The sequence below is a fragment of the Hippocampus guttulatus genome, chromosome 16 (genome assembly GCF_054856545.1).
Source record: "Hippocampus guttulatus isolate MCC_2025c chromosome 16, RoL_Hgut_1.0, whole genome shotgun sequence".
Lineage (NCBI taxonomy): Eukaryota > Metazoa > Chordata > Actinopteri > Syngnathiformes > Syngnathidae > Hippocampus > Hippocampus guttulatus.
This window is the reverse complement of record NC_141276.1, coordinates 14,683,738-14,709,359: the sequence shown is the minus strand read 5'-3', so window position 1 is coordinate 14,709,359 and position 25,622 is coordinate 14,683,738. Positions and strand designations below refer to the sequence as shown.

The window sequence follows — 25,622 nt, the reverse complement described above, 5'->3', positions numbered from 1 at the left end:
ACCCTGTGGAACACCGTATGACAGTGGAGCAGGGCAGGACTCAGAGCAAAGAAGGCAACACAAAAAGTTCTGTCAGTCAAATAGGATCTGAACCACTCAAGGACGCTAACACTCATGCCCACCAGGTGCTGCAAACGAGCCAATAGAATATTGTTATCAGCCATATCAAACGCTGCAGTTAAATCCAACAAAACCACACAAACATAGTCGCCGTGTCATTTGGCATGAGCAAGTCATTAAAAACTCACAACAGGCCTGACTTTATGCTGTGCATCTTTTTAAAACCTGACAGGAAGACCTCCATGATGTTATGTTTATCTAAATGTTTTAACTGCATGTGAAGCACTTTGTCCAGATTTTTTAAAAATAAAAGGCAACTTGGAAATAGGTCTAAAATTTGACGGTACATCTTGATCAAGGCCGGGTTTTCTTCAGACATACTGCTAATGATAATGGTCAAGACCGATTTACCAATACTCGGGAGAATTTCCTTAAAGAAATGCTGAGGAATAGTCTTAAGAGGAAACCAGATGGCTTAGTCTGGCAAACCACATCCTCTAAAAACATCAAGGAAGCAACTTAAAAAGAATTTAACACAGCTGAACACGGAACACTCTTGTTAAACTATGTGAATTCTGTCATTAAACCATGGCTTGGGTCTACCTTTTGACTGCATGGTTTTTAATGGAGCCACCAAATTCACTATAGCACGGCAGGATTTCCATTCATCCAGCGGGTGCTGCATGTGCATCCCAATTTTCATAGCCCTAGGTGAAATGTACTGCGATTGGATTTTGTTTTTCCACTCTCGGCGGCGGTACAGAGCTATTTTTTGTAAGAGCTATTTTTTTGTAACGCATGATGAATTTAAAATATCACATTTTTCCTGAGGCCTGATGACTGTACAAATTTTGGTGAGTTTTCGTGCATGTTTTGCTCCTAAAAAGTGTAAGTCTTCAGCTTAAGAATAAGAAGAGGAATAATTCCTATAAAAACAATGGGGACCTCGCAGCGGTCACTACTCGGGCCCGAATTAAGTAGAGTTTTTATAAATGCATGCCAGTGTGATTTATAATATATATCTTTTGTAAAATCCTGTTGTTCATTTCAGAGCACAGTGACGATGGTCCCGGCGCACGACAGTCCTTTGGCAGCTCTTTGCTTCAATGCGTCAGCCACCAAACTTGCCAGCGCCTCGGAGCGGGTAATTCCGACCGATAGACGCAATATCTGGTCAAGTCAAATCTGATATGTGTTGTGTTAAAATTGATGAGTCTTAATGGGGGGTGGGGTGGGGGGGGGGGGTTAGAGGTCTACTATATGTAAATACTAACCACAAAAAAAGTCAGTCTGTAAAAATAGATTCTTTTTCTATAATTTAATTTTACTGACATATACAGTACTGTACTTAGTATATGAATTCGCGCGCGCACACACGCGCACACACACACCTCTCTATCCATCTATTTTCTAACCGGTTTATCCTCACGAAGGTCACAGGCGTGGCAGAAGGTGGGGGACACCCTGAACCGGTTGCCAGTCAATTGCATGGCACACATAGACGAATGACCATTCACACTCACAATCACACTTAGGGACAATTTAGAGTGTTCCATTAACCTTCCATGCATGTTTTTGGAATGTGGGAGGAAACCGGAGTACCTGGAGAAAACCCACGCAGGCCCAGGGAGAACATACAAACATACAAACGATATACATAGAACTTATATTTTCTGGCACTAAGACACTTCTCTGCATGCTCTCAACGGACTTCATTTACTAAACCATGCAGCCACCACTGTTTATTCATTCAGGTTTGTTCCTATGTATGATGCCATTGTGTCGGTCGAGATGCGTTGACAAATTGTGGTGTCCCCATTACATTTCACTCGCCATTTGCAATGGCTTTACATTGCAACTGCCTGGTCAAGACAATCTCCTTTCTTTCAAAATCCAAAGTGTATCCACACAAGCGAACGCATTGTACTGTTGAATTGTGATTGGAAGAAGCATGTGGGTAGCGAGCCGGAACTTCTGGCTGCCCACACATTTGTCACATTTACTGCCGAGGAGCAGACGTAGAGTTGTTATTTATTTATTTATTTATTCATTTTTGTGGCTTATACACCCAAAAGTAACCTTTAAGTCTTTCTGAGATCTAATAAAAAGTTTTAAAAAAACAAAAAACAAAAAACGACAATGAGCTATGCACAGAACCTACGAGAAGTACAACACAGATCTGTCTGCTCATCTATGCTGTGATAGTTCACATAACGAAACGTATGAAATGAGAGACAGTTCTTCTAAAAAAATAATAATAATTGTGCATAACCTGTAAAAAGGATCGTACCTACTTTGAGGTTCCACTGCAAATGTGGGTGTGGCATGGTTCAATGGTTTTCAGTTTCCAGCCCAGAGGTTGCGGATTTGATCCCCCAGCCCCTGTGATCATGTTGAGTGTCGTTGAGAAAGATACTGAACCCCCAGTTGCTCCTGATGCTGGGTCATCAATAGGCTAATGAGGACCGCTTTGAATGCCTTGTCGGTGGGAAAGCGCTATACAAGTGAAAGCCCCTTTACCATTATACCAAGGCTACATGTACATATGTGTACAGTACTGCAATTTACACACCCGGTGACAGCAGTATTTACAGTTGCAAGTCCCTGTTTCGTTTTCCTCAGCATGTGGCATAATGTGTGTTGTTCTTTGTTTAAGGAGGGTAAAGATCATCCTCACTGTCTTTTAGGGCACTGTAATCCGAGTGTTTTCCATTCCTGAGGGCTTCCGTCTATTTGAGTTCCGTCGTGGCATGAAGAGGTCAGACATCTACCGCATTTTGCATCTACATACTGCATCACTTTGTAAAATCACTGCATGACATATACGCACATGAGTTAAAATAAAAAAACAATTTAAAGTCATCACTCTGATGAAACTAGCTTTAAAATTTTGTATACCGTTACGTGTCTATGTTTTGTGTTTTGTCTGCAGGTACGTCAACATCAGCTCTTTGTCCTTCAGCCCTGACGCCCAGTTCCTCTGTGCTTCCAGCAACACTGAAACAGTACATATCTTTAAACTGGAGCAAGTGGGACCAAGGTATGCGTGCGCACATGCATGCACACACACGCAAACACACACACACACACACACAGTGATTAAAATTACACAAGCACACACGTAGTTGTACCGGTAATTAAAATCACATACTGTCGGTAAACCACATCAAATTTTGCATACTCCTGACCCAAACAGAATGGCATATTTGCCCTAAAATTAGCACCCAAACATTAAAAATGTGCATTCTTTTTACTCTTAATATTTGCCAGCCACAAAGAAAAGTTTCCGGGATTTCGAGTGATCTTATTAGCCTTTGCAATTTGCAAATATAAAACAATAAATTGTCTTAACCTTTATTTTTGTTACTTTTCTCTGATTTTCTTCTTTGAACTTCAAAAGTCTCTCCATCTATTATTCCCAATAACGAAAGTCTTGATCTGTCCTATTCTGAATGAATGTTGATTTGAAAAGAAAGCACAGTCCAAGAACTAAAATGGGAAATCATTTTCTTGAATATTTTTGGTAGTATGTTTTTTGTTGCTCTTCACATCTGCCTCACCTGACCGCACGTCCCTGTGTGAGACTCGACACATTAAAAACACTGAAAGCGAAAAATTTCAAGTCGGCTACAGTCTGTTCATTAGTCATCTAATTGTATTGTTTCTTCCATCCTTTGTATTTATGTACCAGTAATATTCAGAATACAAAAAGATGTGACTGTATTCTGTTACACTTACAAAAAAAAGCCCCACATAATCAGATTACTTGTGGGATGCAAAGGTCTTTGTGTCCATTGACTACCTTCAGATAGTCGTACTATCATTGGAGATTACTGTGCCAATTTGCTGAGGCAGCTGCGAAAGGCAAGTCAACATGGCCTGGAAAACTGACGAATGGGGTTCTGTATGCTCCTGCACATAAGCCTGTGGTGGCAATGGATGCTGTGGCAGGTACACAGTAACACAGACAGTCAGAAACAACTCCAACTTATTACACTCACTAGTCAGCACTGTCTTGTAGTCTTTTCTCTTTTCTTCTTTCATTTTATCCTCCCAGAGGGAAAGTTTTTCTTCATCTTGTCTGATAATCTGCCGCTCATTATTTATTCATGTAAGAAGAGCCAACAGCAGCACACGTGGCTCTCTCTCTCTCTCTCTCTCTCTGCCCTTCAGGGTGGCCCCTGCTGCCTTGGGTGGCCCAAGCAAATTGCCGACCTTGCCTAATGGGAAACTACGCCACTGCCTTTCAGAATTTGAGAAGCAACTGTGTTTTCAAGATCACATGTTCTTTTATCTTCTCTCGAGAGCGGAACAGATGCACCGAGATGCGTGCATTCTGCCACTTATCACGAAATTATAAAAAACACATTTGGGTCGGTACTTTTGTGCCTTTGGGTCGGTAATTTTGTGCCCAGCGCAGGTCTCGTGCAAAGCGCAGTCTAACTGTATGCATGGGTGGACTTTTCATTGGTTTGGGTATTTTGCTCAACTTTGGTAAAATTGTTCGGAACGGGGCGTTTGTGCCTTTGTCCGCGGTTGCAGGATGGAAATCATATTTTCCTGGCCAATCCACGTGGCAGCCCCCATGAGCATCAAATTCAGGGCGGTCGGAGTGCAGCACATCCGAGTACGCCGTGTTTGACGTTGTGGAAACAGAAATAGAATCGTTGGAGTTTATGCATGACATTGGCAGGTAAACTGCAAACTCTCCCCTTGCGGATGATGTCGGCCGTGCATGTGAAATAGGGCGCTCGGTCTTTGTGTTATTGGTAGACACCCAGAATACACAAAAACACATGCCAATTTCCTCTCTTTGTATCTGAAGCAAACTTTTTTCCCGCATACAGTGGAGATGAGACTTGGTCAGCCTATGTGGGGAAGATGTTCACAGCAGCCAGCAGCTACCTACCTGTTCAGGTATCTGGTATGATGAGCCAGGACCGCGCCTTTGCCACAGTTCATCTCGTCACGTCAGGCCAGAAGAATGTTTGTGCTCTTGCCATGTAAGCCTCATAGTTCATGCTGTAATGATGTGATTTTTAAAAATTTTAAGACATTTCTACCTACCTTTCCCTGGTTCACATGACAAGCTGTATTAAGTGGCTATCAGGTTTGAACAACTTCAAAATTGTCGGCAAGTTTCAGGTAAAGATAATCGGGTCATCGTCATTGTTGTTTTTCTCAAAACTCTAGTCTCATTCAGACAGACCGACACTCCCTGCATGCTGACCTAAAATTGTCAAACAATTGACTATTTGGGTTAACCCCTGGATGGGCATAACTGTTTCAAAATCCAGTTCATTTTTGCAGGATCCAGAAGCATCCACGTTTGCTGGTGGCTACAGCTGATGGCCAACTTTTCATCTACAATGTGAACCCACAGGACGGAGGCGAATGCATCTTGGCGTACAATCACAGGTCAGGCCATAGGGTTGCGTCTATAATAGTTTATGGAATTTTCATTAATGTTAGTTTTTATTAGTTTTTGCAAATGCCCGTTTTATTTTGTTTTGTTAGTTTCAGCATAATTTTTAGTTTTTTTTTCCAATTTTAGTTTGTTATTTTGTTATTTTGAGTGAACACCAGATCAACCTGTGTCATCTTGCCATGTAACTTGTATACATCTACCAATTCTGTACCAATATAAGTTTGCAGCTTGTGGCAAACTACACTGGTCCCAAATCACCGGCCCATGGCCCACTCATTTGGGACCGGGCCACACCGAGACAGACCCAGATAAACAGAATCCGCCAATAATTACAGAAGTAGCAAGCAGAAGGCAATACAGTGGTACCTCTACTTAGAAATTAATTGGTTCTGGAAGAAATTTCTGAACTAGAAAATGTTGTAAGTTGAGACGTGTTTTCCATGAAAATGCCCTAATCCGTTCCAAGTCCCCCCAAAATTCAGACATAAATGTTTTCTAAAGCATAAAATGCATCAAAACATGTAACAAGTACATGTTACAATTAGATTATTGCACAATAAACGGGAGTTGGGCATAATGTAAAAAAAACAAAAGATAAAGTAAAGAATAAAAATGGTCATTTAACTTTTAACTGCGTCCTCATCGTTTTGTCCCCTCTTTAGTTCATCTTCTGTCTGTGGTTTTTGCCTGGCATTTTGTAAAGAACTGATCCAAGGATGTTTGCTTTTGTCAGCTTTTAACAATCCTTTGAAAATGTCCAAGGCAAGCATCAGCAGAGTGAGTAATCGCCCGACTGGTGAACACTTTTTCTGAGTGATTCACATTTACCTGAAACTATCAGAACACCTCATGGCCGGTGAGGTCATTGACGAGGACGCTGCATAGACACACATCTATTTATCTGTCTACACCAGTGGTTCTTAACCTAGGTTCGATCTAACCCCAGGGGTTCAGTGAATCGGTCTCAGGGGTTCGACGCAGCCTCTGCCATGGAGGTTAAGACACACCTGCCTCAACATGTCAATTAGTTATGACACGCCCGCTTGGCCATCACTGGCTGCAGATGATCACTTTACATTGCTTGTCCAATCAGTGCTGCGGGAAATTCAGTTCGCTGAGTAGTCACCGTGTGACTGTCGTGATAGTACGTCATACAATTTTTTAAAAACTATACTTAGGCCATGTAATCTTATTTACTTTTTTTTCTGTTTTTAATAAATGTGTTTTTTAATGTCTTCAATTTGTAAAAAAAAAAAAAAAAAAAACATTTTTCATTTTTCACTAATGAAAGGTTCAGTGCACGTGCATATGAACTGGTTGGGTTCGGTACCTCTAACAAGGTTAAGAACCACTGATCTACACACATATACACATACGGCAGAGGTCCCTCTTAACCAATGGGCTGCCAAGATGATGCTCGGTAGTAGCCAATGGCAGAGCAGCTATAAGATATCCCTTTATTTGTCCCGCAATGGGGAAATTACAGTCAGAATTCAGAAAGGAAAATGCTGGGTAGGGAGAGGGAAAAAAAAAACACGCTCGAACTATCCTCTTCTGAGGATAATTTAAGTCCAGGATAAAAAAGACCCTAGCACATGAATAAGCATTAGACAGTTACAACAAGTCTCAAGACATAACATGTAATAAGGGGGAGGATGAATGGGAAGGGGGGGGGGGGGGGGTGACCGCGACGCGGCATTCCTGACCAGCTGCACGGACGTGCGCTCTGCAGGTCCAACCACGTCACAGGGGAAAAGAATCGGAGCAATGAAGACGGTGATAATAAGGATGTGTATGCGCGTGTGGTTGTCCAGTTGTGTATGTGTATGCTTGTACAGGTCATAGCTGCTTCGTCGAGGTCTGCTCATGAGGACAGTCCCGGCTTATCAGTCCATGGCCGAGAAGGAGGGGGGGGGGGGTTGATGGTGGGGGCCCGAGATTCCATGCATACTTCCATCCAGGGGAAAGGGCCAGATAGCGTTGTTTGTTTTGGAGGGACGGCCGCCAACAATTTCAGGTGGCCTTGAGTCCGTGGCCTGTATCTCTTCACTGGCGCCGATCAGCCAAATCCTCAATCTCTTTCCGCAGCGCGGATTCCAACTTCTCCATGTTGTTGTCGATCGTACGGAGTCGCTCCAAAACCGCATCAATATTGCGGTTGAGCTCAGTCACCGCTTGAGTCTGAGTGTTTGACATTCGCGCCAAACCATCCAGAATGACCGGCAGCTTCTTCACTTCCAATTAAGCCGCTCCCGTCGGTTGAATTTTGCGATAGAACAGAAAGCTGCCAACACCAAACAGCAGCAAGTATGTTGCGTTCAGGAAACTCGGAGTTGCGAGTAGCAGCCCAGACTGTATTTTTACCTTTCGTATCTTGAAATTCATTTCGTAACAAGAGGCAATATTTTCCTGTTGAGGCGTTTTGTAACTTGAAAATTTCATATGAAGAGACGTTCTTAAGTAGAGGTACCATTGTAGTCACAACAATTATTATATTCAGCGCTATTATATTGATACTGATCAGGTGTCCATCGCGATATATATTGATATTGAATTATTGCCTAGCCCTAGGTCAGGTACATTCACAGAATAAAGTTTATTACGCCTCATCATTTATCATGACAGTCTACTTATATGTATGTGACAATTATTTATTTTGAAATTTTGACATACACATTGCCTGCACAGTAAATAAAGGTTTTATAGTGTAAATTTGGGCTGTGGAACAAATATAATTTATCTCATTGGGGAATGTTGTTTTGGAAGATGACCACATTAAAATTTGAATCAAGCGTCTCAGATTGAATTGTGGTCAGATTTGTACTGCTCTCTATTGGAGGACATTCATTGAGATAATCTTAGCATTTGCAACCAGAAAAAAAACCCCACCAGTTCATGAAACAGACCTATATAAATACTCTCGGTCTATGTACAGAGACAATGAGTTGTTCATCAAGAAATTTGCTCTCTCTCTTTTAGGCTTTTTGGTGTTGACGATCCGATGGTAGCACAGGCATGTCCCTCATATGCTGCAACTGTTGCCTTACCAGCTTCTAGTCCTATCACAGCAACTCTCACTGGTTAGTAGCCATACAATGTCTGCCAATTAGTTTGTCCAATATACAACGAGTTTGACTCACACTGATAAGAAAACTATTGACTGTACTCCAGTTCAGTGTAATCCTTTTGTTGTATGATTTCTTGTTTGCTTTACCTTTGCGGCCTGGTGTGCCTACAGTAAATGATCACCTTAAAATATCTACTAATGGCTGGATGGATTGAAGAGTTGTAGAAGTCATTTTTAAAATGTTCTTGAGTCGTTTCTGTTTTCCATCATTTGTTCTCCACTCCAGGCTACTCTGAAGATGGTGGAGCAAAGAACGGTGAAGTCATCCCAGAACACGAGTTGGCCGATGGACCCGTGTGTCTGGATGATGAGAACGAGTTTCCTCCTGTGAGCATCCAGAAGTGCTAACTAAGCAAGTTCCTGTTGTGGTAAAGCCGGTAACAATCTACTTTGTAAAAATGACAAGAATGTATTTATTTATCATGTTTTCTCCAACCAATAGTTTCAACAGTCTTAAGAAACAGCAATGGAGTAGAAATGATATAAAACAAGACCTAGGTCTAGGATCCAGGAGTTATGCAAAAGCCCAGTAAAATCACATTCATGAATCCATCCATTTTTTCCGATCCGCCTTAACCTCACAAGGGTCGCGGGGGGTGCTGGAGCCTATCCCAGCAGTCTTTGGGCAGTAGGCGGGGAACACCCTGAACCGGTTGCCCGCTAATTGCAGGGCACACAGAGACGAATGACCATCCATGCTCACACTCACACCTAGGGACAATTTAGAGTGTTCAATCAGCATGCAATGAATGTTTTTGGAATGTGGGAGGAAACCGGAGTACCCGGAGAAAACCCACGCAGGCCCGGGGAGAACATGCAAACTCCACACAGGAAGGCCGGAGCCGGGATCGAACCCACGACCTCTGCACTGTTAGGTCTACGCGCTAACTACTGGAACACCGGGCCGCCCGCATCCAAGAATAACGACTGAATTTTAAAAAAAGCAAAAAACAAAAAACAGCACAGCTACCAAATTCAACTGCCTTCGTGTACTGTTTGAACAAAAACAGTATTGATATTCTTTGACTTGTCAATCTTCTTACACAATGTAATCATAAAGCAGGTTGTGTTGGAATCGTAACTAAGTTATTTTTTGGTGAAAAATGTAATGCAACAGAAGTAGTTAGGGTAGCTCATAAACGAATCATCCTTGGTGTGGGTTAGGATCAAAATGCTTTGAAAGAAATGCTCAAAATGTTCTCAAGATGTTGAGAATGGTTCAAGGGTTAATGAGTTATGGCCAATTTGTGGAATCTTCTAAGATATTTTACTAAAGACATGTTTTTTAAACAAATCCTGCTCCGACCTTAGACTGTTGGGGTTATTCCCCTAAACCTTTGGATTCGATTGTGTGACAATAAAAAAAAGGGTCAAAAGGAATTGTTTTATCAATACATACATTTACAGTATTCTAAATTCATCTGCAGAACCAACCATTCAAATTTTGTATTTCATTCTTCATTGACCTAAAGCTGTGTGAGAAGTTTCAAGTGAATTTGGGGCTTAATCATAGTGCCCCACCATAAGATGAACTGGTGAGAAACATGCAGGGGCAATACAAGTTTTGCCAAATTTTCAGGCTTCTTCATGTTACTGTTTTGAAGGAGTTAACAATTTTGATGTAAGAAGAAATAAGATCCATCCATCCATCTTATATCATTTATCCATAGTCAGGTCGCGGGGGCGACAGCTTTAACAGGGAAGTCTGGACTTCTCCCTCTCCAGCCACTTCTTTCTACTCGTCCTGAAGGATCCAAAGGCGTTCTCAGGGCAGCCTGGAGACTCTCCAATCTCTTCACCGTATCCTGGGTCGTCCCTGGGACCCCTTTCCAGTGGGAAATGCTCGGTAAAACTCACCGGGAAGGCATCCAAAGTAGATGCCACCTCATCTAGCTCCTCTCAATGTGGAGGAGCAGCGGCTTGGCTCTTGAGTCCCTCGCGTATGGCAGAGTTTCTCACCCTATCTCTGAGGGAGAGCATGGGAACCCTGCAGAAGAAATTCTTTTTGACTGCTTGTATCTAGGATCTTGTTCTTTCAGTCATGAACCACAGCTCATGAACATAGCTAAGGGTTAGGATATACATAAAGCAATAAACCAAGAGCTTCACCTTTCGGCTCAGCTCTTTCTTCAACACTACAGATCAATACAGAATCTGCATAACAGGAGACACTGCACCAATCCCCCTGTCGATCTACCGCTCCATTCTGCCCTCATTCATGAACAAAACCACTTAGGGCAGGGTGCCATCCCCAACCTGGAGAGGGTACACCACCCATTTCCGGCTAAGAACCGTGGTATCAGATTTGGAGGTGCTGATTTTCATCGCAGCCGCTTTACACTCGGCTGTCAACCGCTCCAGTGAGAGTCAAAGATCACGGCTTGAAGAAGCCAACAGTGTCAAATCATCTGCAAAAAGCAGAGATGTAATACTGAGGCCATCAAACTGGACCCCATCAACGCCTTGGCTGCAACTAGAAATTCTGTCCAGAAAGGTTATGAACAGTGACAAATGGCAATCTTGGGCGCACTCCAACTCTCAATGGAAAATAATCTAACTCACTGTGGGTAACCAAACTCTGACATTGATGCTACATGGACGGAGCAGCCCGTATTATGGTGGGCATGACCATGTACACCTGAAGCACCTTCACAGAAGTCCCCGAGTCACACAGTTGAATGCCTGGTCCATTTTTCCGCAGCCAGGATGAAAACCGCACCGCTTCTCCTGAATCTGACATACGACTTCCCGACGGACTCTCCTTTCCAGCACCCCTTACCGGGGAGGCTGAGTATGATCCCTCTGTAGTTGAAACACACACTCTGGAGACCACTTCCCTGGTCAGCTGCTTCAGAGGCACTTTCCCCGATGTCCACCTGATGTTGTAGAGCAGGCATGTCCAGCTCCGGGCCTGGAGGGCCCCTGTCCTGCCTGTTTTCCATCTCTCCCGGCTGCAAAACACCTCATTCAGGTGATCAGCTCATCAGCCAGCTCTGAAGCAGCATGAGTACGATCCTGATGAGCTGGAGAACAGGCAGAACAGTGGCCCTTGAGGACCGACTTTGGACACCCCTGTTGTAGAGGCATGACGACCAAGACAAACCCCCAACATCCTGATCCCTGGGTCTTTGACACCAAGGAGCTTTTTATCCACCTCAGTGACTTAAACTCCAGGAGAGTCCACCTCAGAGTCCCCAGACTATACTTCCTCAAAAGAAGTCCTGTCGGTGGGATTGAGGAAGAATTCTCCCCACCGACTCGTAGCATCCTGAGTCGATGTCAGCAGTGCTCCATCTACAGTATACATAGCAAAACTGGTGAACTACTTCCCTCTCCTGAGACACCAGACTGTGGACCAGAATTTCCTCGAAGCCATCCGGAAGTCGTTTTCCATGGCCTCCCCGAACTCCTCACTTGCCCAAATTTTTGCCTCAGTGATCCCCAAAGCTGCGTTCCACTTGGTCAGCCAGTACCCGTCAGCTTCTTCCGGAGTCGCACAGGCCAAAAAGGCTTGATAAGACTCCTCCTTGAGCCTGATGGTATCCTAATGCTGGTGTCCACCAGCAGGTTCGGGGATTGCCGCCATGACAGTCTCTGACTACCTCATAGCCACATCTTCCATCTGCCGCCCCACCCCCACCCCACCTGAAAATTGAAATACCATCAGAACAAGAGAGTCCCCAGGGGGAAGACTCCTTAGCACACCCTCCAAGGGCTCCAAAAGGGCGGGTCCTCTTTGTGCATAGGCGCAAACAGGCCGGACCCGTAAGCATGCCCAAACCTGCTCTGCGCCTCACCATGGTCAACTCCAGACTGGAAGAGAGTCAACCCCTCTCTCGAAAACTAGTACCAGAGCCCCAAGCTGTGTATGGAGGCGAAAAAGGACATATCATGCTGAAACTTCTCTTGCTCGCACACCAGCTTGGGCTCCTTCCCTGCCAGAGATGTGGCATTCCATGTCCGTAGAGCAAGCTTCTGTCGCCAGGGATTAGACCGCCTTTGGCCACCACCCAGCTCATAAAGCACCCAACCCTTATGGCCTCTCCCACACATTGTGAGCCCAGGGGAAGAGGGGCCCATGTGGGCTCTAAAGGTTGAGACCAGCTGGACCCAATGGGTGCAGGCCTGGCCACTAGGTGCTTGCCAACACGCCACACATCCGGGCCCGGCTCCAGAGCGGGGCCACGTTGACCCGCGTCCGAGCAAGGACAAACTCTGTTAATTTGGGTTATTCATCTGAAACGTGCTGTGTCTGGTCTCTCACCTCGAGCCTGTTTGGCATGGGTGACCATACGGGGTGCATAAAGCCCCAGAAAACTTCTCTGCTCCGAGGATCATTGGGTCAGACAAACCCCTCCACCACTGTAAAATGACGGCTCAGATGGGGAAATAAGCTTAATGTTATTATATATACCAGGGGTCCCCAACCTTTTTTGCCCCACGGACCGGTTTATGTCAGACAATATTTTCAGGGACCGGCATTTAAGGTGTGGCGGAAATAATACAACAAAATAATATGGTATGAGCTGCATGAAAACTGTGGCGTTTTCAAAATATAATAACAATAAACACAAGGAGCGTATAATCTGGCCGCAACACTCTGATCGCGATGGTAATGTTTAATGCCTTCAAAATACGATACAATGCAAATTCAAAGTGTGTGAAAATGACGACTCACCACAGCCCCGAGCTTGATTTTCTGCAACCAGACGGTCCCATCTCGTGGTAATAGGAGACAATGACACCTCAAGTGTTTGTTTTATGTCCAGTCTACTTCGTAATTTTGTTTTAGTCGCCGTTGCTGCAGAAAACCCCCGCCTCACACAGGTAGCATGTCGGAAATAACAACATGTGTGGCGATCTCAGAATATTCAGCCATAACTTTAATCCAGTTGTCTCAAGTGTCCTTTTTAGGCCGCCGTCATTTGCGATCTCCAGCAGTTTTTCAATTCCATTTTTTTTTTTTTTGCGTAGTCAGTCACGTGACGCAGAAGCGTGGTTTGACGCGTGTCAAGCGTGACACAGACGGATGTAACGGAGAATCCGGTAATTTTTCAAAATAAAACATCTTTCGTATTCCGAAATAAATAAAATGGAATTAAGGTAAATTCTTTCTGTGCGGCCTGGTACCAAATGCCCTGCGGACCGGTACCGGTCCGCGGACCGGCGGTTGGGGACCACTGATATATACAGTGGGGCAAATAAGTATTTACTCAACCACCAATTGTGCAATTTCTCCTACTTGAAAAGATTAGAGAGGCATGTAATTGTCAACATGGGTAAACCTCAACCATGAGAGACAGAATGTGGGGAAAAAAACTCAGAAAATTACCGGTACATTGTTTGATTTTTAAAGAATTTATTTGCAAATCATGGTGGAAAATAAGTATTTGGTCAATACCAAAAGTTCATCTCAATACTTTGTTTTTAAGATATCCTTTATTTGTCCCGCAATGGGGAAATGACAATCAGAATTCAGAAAGGAAAAACGCTGGGTAGGGAGAGGGAAAAAAAAATGTACCCTTTGTTGGCAATAACGGAGGCCAAACGTTTTCTGTAACTCTTCACAAGCTTTTCACACACTGTTGCTGGTATTTTGGCCCATTCCTCCATGCAGATCTCCTCTAGAGCAATGATGTTTTGGGGCTGTCGTTGGGCAACATGGACTTTCAACTCCCTCCACAGATTTTCTATGGGGTTGAGATCTGGAGACTGGCTCGGCCACTCCAGGACCTTGAAATGCCACTCCTTTGTTGCCCTGGCTGTGTTTGGGATCATTGTCATGCTGAAAGACCCAGCCACGTCTCATCTTCAATGCCCTTGCTGATGGAAGTTAGATTTTCACTCAAAATCTCTCGATACATGGCCCCATTCATTCTTTCCTTTACACCAGAGGTGGGCAAACTGCGGCCCGCGGGCTGGATCCGGCCCATTGGTCTTTTTAATCCGGCCCGCCGAAGGTTGGTACACTATTAAGGTTCGATGTAAAGGATTGCATTCATTTCATTTGGACATGTAATGACAGGCATTTCAATGCCAGGTGGCGCAGTTACTTGAAGTTGCAGAGCACAGCGAGGGAGGGGGAGACCTTACGGAAGCCCGCAGTAGCGCCAACTCAAGCAACTCCCGCTCGATACAACGGAATAACTGTGTCCGTGCCGCTATTTTCTATCTTTGGATCCAAAACAGTGACATGCAAGTGACTCTTTATTGCAGTGAGTTTTACTGGAATTGTGAATTTTTTTACGTCCTGTAGATCTTGGCATCCAAACGAAAAGGAACAGTCATGGCCGCGGAAGAGAAAGTGAAGTGTATCTGATTAAAAGAAGCGGGTTACAAAGTACGAAACATTCAGGAGACGCTTGGAGTCTGAAAGACTCAAATCTACGAGACTTTGAAAAACGTCAGTCCGATTCTGGCTATTTCCATGCTCAGAGTGAATTGCTTGTGGCTCGACGGACAGTCGAGTAAATAAACGTTTCCTGGAATGGTTTGACTGTTATCGTGCTAAAAATTTTCCGCAAACTGGACCGCTAATAAGAGAGGAAGCGAGTTCCAGAGCGCTAACTAGGAGCATCGAAGACTTCGAAGCGTCCCGTGGCTGGCTTCAAAAGTTCATTGCACGACATCAGCTGAGCAACACTGTCATGTGTGGTGATCGAGGGGAGGTCAAGTCAGAGACAATGAGTGAGTGGAAAGAAAAGCCACGAGGTCTCTTACACGTCTCATTTTGTAGCAAATAGTCCTAACTTTGTTATATTTTGGCATATACCTGTACTGTGTGCTGCAGTTGTTGGGCAATATATTGTTGCACTTTGTTGCTTGTGTTCTCACATGTATGTTGTTAACATACTTGGACGTTCATACAGGACATAGACCATAGTTGTTTCACTGTTCTCATTTAAAAAAAAAGTGTGGGAATACTTTAATGCTTTTGTTCTGTTGATGTTTGGTGTAGACTGTCAACATATACAGTTTTTTTATATGTACCGTATCTTGTGCTGACCCGGCTCACTTGTCAAATTTAGAAATCAATGTGGCCCCCGAGCCAAAAAGTTTGCCCACCTCTGCTTTACACAGATCAGTCGTCCTGGTCCCTTTGCAGAAAAACAGCCCCAAAGCATGATGTTTCCACCCCCATGCTTCACAGTGGGTATGGTATTCTTCGGATGCAAGTCAGTATTCTTTCTCCTCCAAACACGAGAACCTGTGTTTCCACCAAAAAGTTCTATTTTGGTTTCATCTGACCATAACACATTCTCCCAGTCCTCTTCTGGAGCATCCAAATGCTCTCTAGCGAACCGAAGATGGGCCTGGACGTGTACTGGCGTCAGCAGGGGGACACGTCTGGCAGTGCAGGATTTGAGTCCCTGGCGACGCATTGTGTTACTGATTGTAGCCTTTGTTACTGTGGTCCCAGCTCTTTGTAGGTCATTCACTAGGTCCCCCCATGTGGTTCTGGGATTTTTGCTCACCGTTCTTGTTATCATTTTGACGCCACGGGGTGAGATCTTGCATGGAGCCCCAGATCGAGGGAGATTATCAGTGGTCTTGTATGTCTTCCATTTTCGAATAATTGCTCCCACAGTTGATTTATTTAAACCAAGCGTTTTACCTATTACAGATTCAGTCTTCCCAGCCTGGTGCAGGTCTACAATTTTGTCTCTGGTGTCCTTCGACAGCTCTTTGGTCTTGGCCATAGTGGAGTTTGGAGTGTGACTGACTGAGGTTGTAGACAGGTGTCTTTTATACCAATAATGAGTTAAAACAGGCGCCATTAATACAGGTAACGAGTGGAGCCTCGTTAGACCTCATAAGAAGAAGTTAAACCTCTTTGACAGCCAGAAATCTTGCTTCTTTGTAGCTGACCAAGTACTTATTTTCCACTCTAATTTGCAAATAAATTCTTTAAAAATCAAACAATGTAATTTTCTGGGTTTTTCCCCCACATTCTGTCTCTCATGGTTGAGCTTTACCCATGTTGACAATTACAGGCCTCTCTAATCTTTTCAAGTCGGAGAACCTGCACAATTGGTAGTTGACTAAATACTTACTTGCCCCACTGTATATATTAGTTGGTACTCAAGTACTCACAAATATTTGTAGTTTCAGTAAAAGCAGACGCTCACATTTTTTTATAGCTGTTCTATAAATACTGTTGTACATCTATATTCCAAACATGGTGCATGCTAATCTGCAGCAATATTACATTATCAGTTTATTAACTTTCTAATTTTACACAGTACTCTTTAACTTAACCTAAAAACACAAAAGTAGTTCAACCCAGACTGATTCAAAAACGAGCTATCATTTTTTCAGATTTTGCCATTTCAAATCGTTTTTTAAAAAATTGCAAATGGTAATAATCCTATTAGGGTCAAACTGTCACCATAAAGCTTCAATAAAACGTAAAAACATTTTAACATCCTTGACTGTGATACAAGTCTAAAACTAGTTAACCGGTAATCAAATTTGTTTGAAAATGTTTTTAATAGTCTTAAATGAGAGTCAGATGCCTCATGCCTCAGTTTTTTTTAAACAATATTACACAACCATAAAAGGGTGTTAACTACTGTAAAGTGTTAATCCTTTGAGACTTGCTCAACCAAGGTCTTGTGAGATACACTGAAAACCCCAGCAATATGTCATGCGTGGTCATCTTGTTTTTGGGGAAAAAAAAGGTTGTAATAACAAACCAAAAAAAAGAGGGAAAGCAAACCTATAGTTTTGTGCAATTATTTAAGATTTTTTTAGTTACATTTTTAGGTTTGTCCATCATGAGAAAAGTGTATTTCCTATCTTGTGGAAACAAAACTAATAAATCTGTTCATGTGTTTTGGTAGATTAGTTGGTGCCGGGATGGGACTGAAGTTGGCCAGCTCATGAGGTTCTAGAGGTCACATACAAGCCAAGCAAGGGAGATGAGCAGGAATATCATTTTCATGGTGCCAAGCTACTTTGTCTGTCTGTGATGAAAAAAAATAGAAGACTTAACCCTTTGAAACAAGGCACTAACAATTTTAAAGATTTCCTGTACAATTGTAGTTTGAGAAATGTGCCAATTTGGTAATATGTTCCAAAACAATACCACAATGATATGAATCAGATTTTGTCAAAGTGGTTTCAAACCTTCTCCAAGCATACTCAAAATATCACCTGTGAGGTTGGAGGTTTAATTTTTTTTCAATAATGGCAACTTAAAAGGAAATCAGGGAGTTTATGCTTAGATATTTTATGAATATTTGAGGTGCATGTTGGGACAGCAATATCCCGTTAACCATAATTTGCAAAGCTCAACTACTTGACAAATATTTTATTAAGGTGTATTATAGTAGCAACATGTTTAAATAATATCTTTGGTTCGTCTTCATCACATATCTCATTTTTATCTGTATTTTATTTTACCGTGTTGACATGGGTCAAGTGCTGGTGTCCTGAAAACAGGTCAGGAAATGTGTCTGTACTGTATGTTGTATGTGACTATTATCATTTATATAACAAAGCAAAGTATTTTGCTGATTGCACAAGACCAAAACAAATAAACAAAGTGGCATATAATTGGTAAATGTTTTTTTTTGTAAAAACAAGCCAAAACAGTATTGTATGAAAACGGCTGTGGGTTTATTTAGTGAATTAAACAAGATCCGTCACAGGTCCAATTTCAAAAGATTTAGTGCTTACATAAAGGTGTTAACCATTGTTGCAGAAGTATGTTTAGCTGTCAGCAAAAAAAAAAAAAAATCCAATTTACAGTCCAAAGTTGAACATGAGTTTGGTCTTTTTCAACAGAGGTCATTGGGAACATACATATATCCTTTTTGTTTCCAGTCACAAAGGTGAATCAATTCCGCAAACAAAAGATGTCGATTGCCATTGTTTATGATGCCTGTTGAGGCTTTTCCTTTCTTTTACTTTTAGATCTGACATATCAAACTGTTCTTATTTCTTACACCGTGTCAAAAATAAACATCTCCCAAACACGTGTAAAACTGCACAATGAATGGTCCGATGAAGCAATGTTAAAATGTTGAGGCATAATTTCAAAGGGTGTGTACCCCAAACATAACGAGCATGGCAGCATAATGCTTTATGCTTTGGTGCTGTTCCCCCCCCCCCCCCCCCCCCCCCCCAGCTTGGGGCCTTACATAAGGTGGGAGGAGTTTGAAACAGTTGGAAATAGCAGTGTCAGCACAAAGCAAAAAGCTGAGGCAACAAGTTGTTCATATTAACACCGGGCGTCCCGGACCACTGCGCCAGTCTCCTGTCCATCTTCAGACCGAAAAGCTCGGAGTGCAGCGGCAGTCATCGTCCACATATAGCAGCCAACCTGCTTAAAAACCCTGCATTCTATTCAGCATAAGATAAGATCAGAAAACCTTTAATGGTCTCACAATGGAGAAATTCCCACTTCACAGCAGCAAAGTTATGAGAGGAAGAAGTAGAAGAACAAAATAAATAGGAGCTGCTGGAAAGGCAGCCACTCTCGCGGTGCCATCTTGACGTCAAAATAACACAACAAAACACATAAGACACAGACAGTCGTGCAATCTTAATCACTTTTCCTGCATACAATTTGTTGTTTGAAGCAGTTATAGATGAAAGAGGAGAGGATCAAAGTGTCCTTTCGCCAGTGGATCAGAGACGTCATGCTGATAATGTGCACACGTCTGCTGCAGGCTAAGTTTTTAAAGCCAACACGAAGCTGTAGCGTCCATTGACGAAAAGAGATTGGCTCACATCTCCTGTCCCACGTAATCCACTTCAACTCCAAGCCGTGACTCCCAGTACAACATCCGCATCGGGGCTCCTCGCTGACGCTCCTTTCTTCTCATCGTCGGCTCCTCAAGCCTTGCATCCATCCAGCTGCAGACCGTCCAACAGCACCGATCTCTCCGCTGAACAAACGGGGCTGTGTAAAATGCTGCCAATTACAGGCGCAAAAAAACACAAGCGTCCCAGAGCAGTCCAGCAATGACAGTCAAATGGCATGCTGCCGAGAAGGCGCAACGACCAAGCACCGAGTCTCCTCTTTGATGAATGTCGGAGCCATAAACTGCTGATGAACAATCCACATCCGGTCCACACGACGCAACAACAAACACAAAGTGACAAAACAAACACAAAAAAAAAAAAAAAAAAAGCAAGGCTCATGAGAGCACTTGCCGACGGCTGCCTACTCGGGCGCCATCTTGGACTTCATTGGATTTGTAATATCTACCCATTCAATAAAATAAACCTTCATTAACAAGCCAAAATGGTCAGAAAAAAATACACTTGTATGGAGTCACTGTTCGCCTGTGTGACTTCTGTGTAATTGGTGGCATGTGAATTGGAAGTGTGGAAGGTTGTTCATCTCTGTATGAATGCCCAGTAACTGATTGGCAAGCAGTCCAGAGTGTACTCCACCTCTCGCCGTTGTCAGATGGAATAAGGCTGCAACTGTTAAACTTAGCTTAAGACAGGGGTGTCCAAAGTCGGTCCTGGAGGGCCGCTGTCCTGTCTGTTTTCCAGCTCTCCCAGCTGTAACACACCTGATTCACATCATCAGGATTGTTCTAATGCTGCTCCAGAGCTGGTTGATGAGCTGATCATTTGAATCAGGTGTGTTACAGCTGGGAGAGCTGGAAAACAGACAGGACAGCGGCCCTCCAGGACCGACTTTGGACACCCCTGGTTTAAGATGAGCACAGGACCCACGGGCAGACACAATGAACTCAGTACAGGTTTATTGTCAGGGCAGGGGGCCAGATCAAGGAGGCAGGAACCAAAGGCAGGCAGAGAAACCAAACGAAGGTGTATAGGAAGGCTTGAAAGCTAGGCAGCAGTGAGTACGACAGGGAAGATAGCTGACAAACTGGCCTTTATGCTGACGAGGAGACTGTGGCTGACGAGGTGAAGACCGGCAGGTGTGTGGGTGAGACAGGTGCATTGATTGGGGAGATGCCCTGCCCAAAATGAATTTAGAGAGAGGCAACTACAAACCGAATGGGAGGGAGGAGTCACACAGTGGAACACTGGGGACAGACACAATGGATTCAAACAGCAACTCCAAAGAACCTGAACTTGACCTTTACAAGATGACCCTTACAATCAATGATTTCAAATGAACAAATGCATGCATTAGACAGTTCACAAGACGTATTCATTGCGGTAATACATACTGTACTGTGTCAAAAGCCATTGGGTGGTGTCACTCTACAAACACCTCTGCCTTCTCCATTTCATGTAATATCGGGTGTTTGCATCGGTAAGATTTTATACGTAGCTTTTGTTATTATTGTACTTGTATGGTTGTGTAAAACAGTTTTTTCAATCTTTTTGCGAGCCAAGGCCCATTTCTTTCATTGAAAAAATCCCGCGGCACACCACTACCTGAAAATATGAAAAAGGCGTATTTTAACAATTAAGTGTTATATTGTTACTATTAGTGTTTTGTTTTTTTAACATTGAAAATTAAAGCAATATTATAACACATTGAATAGGAATCAAATCAACATAAATCCAATATTTGGTGCATTCGTTTTAATGGCAAATAAAATATAGTCAATTGGAACTTTAACTCGCTCAGGGTCCGATTTTTTTCTGTGTGAGCCGGTCTTTTTCTCCCGGTCGTTTGCGCTCTCCCGCAATATTGTACCGATCCCTTTTCCCATCTTGAGTCTGTATAATTCATTCAAATGACTTTTATGCTGAATGTGTCGCTTAAGGTAGTCCATCTTCCATTTAATCCATAGTTTTCGCTTTCAACTTTAGCATTGCTGCGTATTTTGCAGAGCATACCTTTCTCACTCGAAAAAGACAATATCTCACGCAGTTTCACTTCTTGTTCTTCTATTTTCACATACTCCGACAGCCATTCCAACTTAAAAGAACCGCAGTTCATTCTTATTTTGGTTTGGGGAGTCGACGTATCACATTCACTCAGTGAATTTCACTGCCCGGTCGTTTCGCTATGATAAAGGATTAGCATTAACGTCACTTATCACCGACGCACTGTTATTGTTATGGAGCAGAGAACATGCGTAAGTACTGTCAATGCCGTGATTGGCTGCATAGTGTCATTGCATCGTATCGTGTGATTGGCTGGACACCTGTCACTCACTGAATTACACAGCAAATAGATACAAAAAAGGTGACATATGTAATTCATTTGCAGTGCGTCCACTGCGCTGGATAGGTTTTCTTGTGCGCTGAGAGTGTGCGACCAGTGCGCAGTTGCGTAGCTTAGAGCAGAGGTGTGAAACTCATTTCACATTGTGGGCCACATACGGCCTCGGTAGATGTTAAGTGGGCCGGACCATTAAAAATTAGACCATACTCTGCTATAAATAACCAAAATAATGTCTTTCCTTTGTTTTGGTCTAAAGAAGCACAAGAACACTAGGAAAATGTTGAAATTTAATGAACATATCTTTTGCAAAACATTTCATGAAGCACCTAAGATTTCCTGAGACAAATGTGCAATTTACTTTTATCATTCACATATATGCATTGCAACTGATCCCACTGACTGTACAAAGGCACGAAACCTTAACAAGTAATTGGTATTGAAAAATATAGTAATGCACTTTTAAGATTAAATGAGATTTATAAAGAAAGGCATTTTTAAACCATTTACACAAGCATATAAAATCTAAATGTAATCCCTGCCTACACCTTACAAACTAGGGAGAGTGCTATAATATGTGTAAAGAATAAAGTATTCACATGTCCTTGATAGCGTCTGCTGTGTTGGGTCTGTCTCAGTGACAGACTGAGGTTGCTGTTGTCTTCTTCTCTGATATTCCATGAATTGCACCTTATTACAAATATTCATTCCGTGTCTTTTATGCATTTTCTTCACTTTTAAATTATCCTGCGGGCCGGATCAAACCTCCTTGCGGGCCGGTTCCGGCCCGCGGGCCGTATGTTTGACATCCCTGGCTTAGAGGGAACATCGTTGCAGTTGCATCTCCGGTAAACGTAAATCTAAATGAAAGATACCTTTCATTGTATTGCCTCGCATCGGAAACTTTGCTTGTCTCGAAGCATAAGGTAATTTCCTAGCTGCCGCTGCTCCCTACCTGTATGGAAGAGTACTACATGGTTACTCTTCCAGGCGATTGACTGCACAGGCATACATATGTATTGTATAATTTCCCGCGGCACAGGGTTTGAAAAACACTGGTTTAAAAACATTACTTTATGAACATTACAGTTTTAATGATGGCACCAATTTGGACAGAACTGATTCACTTTATATTATTTCCTCTCGTAAAATGTGTTTTTAAATCAAAACACCTTAGAAATCACAGTAAGTATTGCACTTTTGACTATTGTTTTCAAAAGATGGTAACCATGACATAACACTATGTCCTTATTACCTATCACATTTCATCCACATTCAAGTCCAATAGTCCTCTCTACATTTATGAGAGGTATGCTCTCATTTTTTCTTTTGGCTGTATAGATTAGGCCTCAACAGAAAGCATTTTGGTTATCAGCGTGTGCTTGGTCTTGCATAATGCAACTTAGGCAACACATGAGAGACAGACTGCTGAGAGAGGGCAAATTCTTAGGATAAAGAAAACACTCAAATGACTGATGAAAAAATATTCTATCATGTCACCGTACATTGACAGGTCTTTCGTCAGCCTTGTAATGCACTTACATAAACAATCACAAAGCTCTGACATAACAACGCACCGGAGTTATAGGACAGTTGCCTGTGTGAACCTTTCACTCATTGAACTTGGACTGCGTAACAGCAGTCACTTCCATCTGCGCTGAGACAGCAATGTACTTGATCGACTTCTATATCCCTCTAATACCCTCTCCAGCCCGCCCTGACAGCACTAGGTAGCTCCTCCAGCCAGAGACTGTTACACCCGCGCTGCAAGAAGGAGAGATACCGACGCTCGTTCTTACCGACTGCTGTCAGGCTGCTGAATAAAAATAACAACAATAATAATAATTAAATGATGTGAAAAACAATTGTAAATAGCACTGCGATTTATCCATTTTGTATTTATATTGCACTTAATTGAACGGTGTTTGTTTGTTTTTTCTTCTTTCTTCTTTCTACCCACATTCTTGCTGCTGCAGGCTGTAAATTTCCCCAGTGTGGGACAAATAAAGGAGATCTTATCTTATCTTATCTTATATAAGCCAAACACACAAACTGTCACTTAGGTCGATGAGTTTATTTGCGATTAAAATAATCGAAACGACAGTGCATTGGTTGGAATAGTTTTCCATTCAGAAGTACAAACCACAATTACAGTGATCGAGACGTTGCGTGAAACACATAATGATATGAAAATCATTTTCAAAACACAACTGAACACATGACAAAGACAAGACATGAACTTCAGAAGCAAGACCCAAAATCAACATCAAATACCCGTGATTTTCAATCCTCGGCAGCATTGCATGACAAACTGGCATGATTATGGAAAGGATACCACATGGGTTCAGGAACACTTCGAAAAGACGTTCGCAGGTAACAGTTAGTCGCTACAGTATATCACAATCATGGCTGTCGTATCCCCCCAGGCCAGGGGTGCCCAAACTTTTTGGACCGAAGATCTACTTTTCGATCAACTAACCTCCCGGGATCTACCCTTACTGGCACGTGCACGCACACACACACACACACACGCACGCGCACACACACACACACAGAAACAGCCTGAAACTGAGGCATGCAATGCACTTTTGCAGCCTGTTAATTATCGTAGTTCACACGTAGCTCACACGTACCGTTTTAAAGTGCTTCCCTGGGCCCTCCTAGGTTCCTATTCTTTGCCCATGCCCTCTGTGAATTGTACACGAAGCAAACTCTGAATGAGAATAATGACGATAAAAGATAGAGCGCAACCGCTCTAATCACAAACTGCAATTGCAGACTGCTGAGCGCGAACAACTTCCGGTAATGTAATCACGCGCCACTGTAAATTCAAGATTTACCTGCTTTATTTTATTTTTTATTTATTTATTTATATTCTTTGTGAAAATGAGACTGATAGGATGATTAGGGTGCAGCGTACATTAACACAAAAAATATATTAGTAACATGTACAAAGACACACAAATGGTTGTTTGTTTTTTTCTCCTCGACACTCCTCGGATCTACCTGGGACCAGTCTTAGATCTACCGGTAGATCAGGATCGACGTAATGGGCACCCCTGCCCCAGGCCAAAGAGGAAAAAGGATCATCAGGAATGTTAGCGGAAAGTTCAAAGACTAGAATCTGTGATGGTAAAGGGAGGTGTTATGAGCGTCTAACATATGGGGAACGTTTACAGATTTGAAGGCACCATTAATACCGAAAGATACATACAGGCTTTGAAGCAACAGATGCGACTATCCAAACAGGATGGCTTTGTGGTAAAAGAGTGTGAGTTACAGCCTGGGCTGCCAGCAGTCCAGACATGTCTCATACAGTGAAACTCCTCTAGAACGAAACCTACATGGGCGAAAATACCCTAGTGTGAAAAAATCTTCATGCATTAACACCATTCCCACTCTCCTGCCCCCCATACAACGAAAAAAAACCATGTTGCGTTATACTGAATCTTTTTCTCTGCTCTTGCCTCGCGACGAAATTCACTACAACAAAGTCTTATCTAACAGCGACCTCTACTGCTTCGTTCGGAAACAGCAAGAGCAACCACCACACTGGTTTACACATGCGCAGTAGTCCAGGAAGTATTTATTATTGTTAATTTCAGACGCAGCAAGAACGTTGTATTGCTAAAATGGCCACAAAACGGACCTTTGGATGTCAAGCAGCTAAGACAAGAAGAGCTCTGACGCTGGAAGAGAGGGTAAAAGTGATCAAAATGAAAGACGGAGGAAGCAAAATAAAATACATTATCTCAGAAATTGATGTAAGTAAAAGTGAATGCTGATCGTAAATTTCACAATTTATTTCCCTTTTTTTCTTTCTACACTGACTATATGAAGTGTCAAATAAGTTTATGCTCATACTTATGCACTATTGGAATAAAAATAAAGAGTACACA

General features: G+C 42.7%; 2 protein-coding genes across 10 annotated transcripts in view; one reads left to right on the top strand and one right to left on the bottom strand.

The window, feature by feature from the left end:
- wipi1 (WD repeat domain, phosphoinositide interacting 1) overlaps positions 1-18,173 on the top strand; it is a 33,192-nt gene extending 15,019 nt beyond the window's left edge. For 2 of the 9 annotated variants that reach the window (XM_086132719.1, XM_086132720.1), the window contains exons 6-13: positions 1,112-1,204; positions 2,748-2,818; positions 2,993-3,100; positions 4,908-5,063; positions 5,371-5,478; positions 8,468-8,568; positions 8,842-8,942; positions 10,286-18,173. In XM_086132719.1, the coding sequence (XP_085988845.1) occupies positions 1,112-1,204; positions 2,748-2,818; positions 2,993-3,100; positions 4,908-5,063; positions 5,371-5,478; positions 8,468-8,568; positions 8,842-8,942; positions 10,286-10,363 (816 nt within the window). In that variant the 3' untranslated portion in view covers positions 10,364-18,173. Of the gene's footprint in view, positions 1-1,111; positions 1,205-2,747; positions 2,819-2,992; positions 3,101-4,907; positions 5,064-5,370; positions 5,479-8,467; positions 8,569-8,841; positions 8,993-10,285 lie in introns of all 9 variants that reach the window. The other 7 variants (XM_086132728.1, XM_086132721.1, XM_086132726.1 and 4 more) reach the window with 7 other exon arrangements.
- LOC147193305 (uncharacterized) lies at positions 12,459-16,393 on the bottom strand. The gene is made up of 2 exons (XM_086132885.1): positions 15,751-16,393; positions 12,459-12,550 (listed from the first exon to the last, which is right to left on the bottom strand). Exons 1-2 carry the CDS (start codon positions 16,391-16,393, stop codon positions 12,459-12,461), a joined length of 735 nt encoding a protein of 244 aa, XP_085989011.1.
- Positions 18,174-25,622: the final 7,449 nt, after the last annotated feature.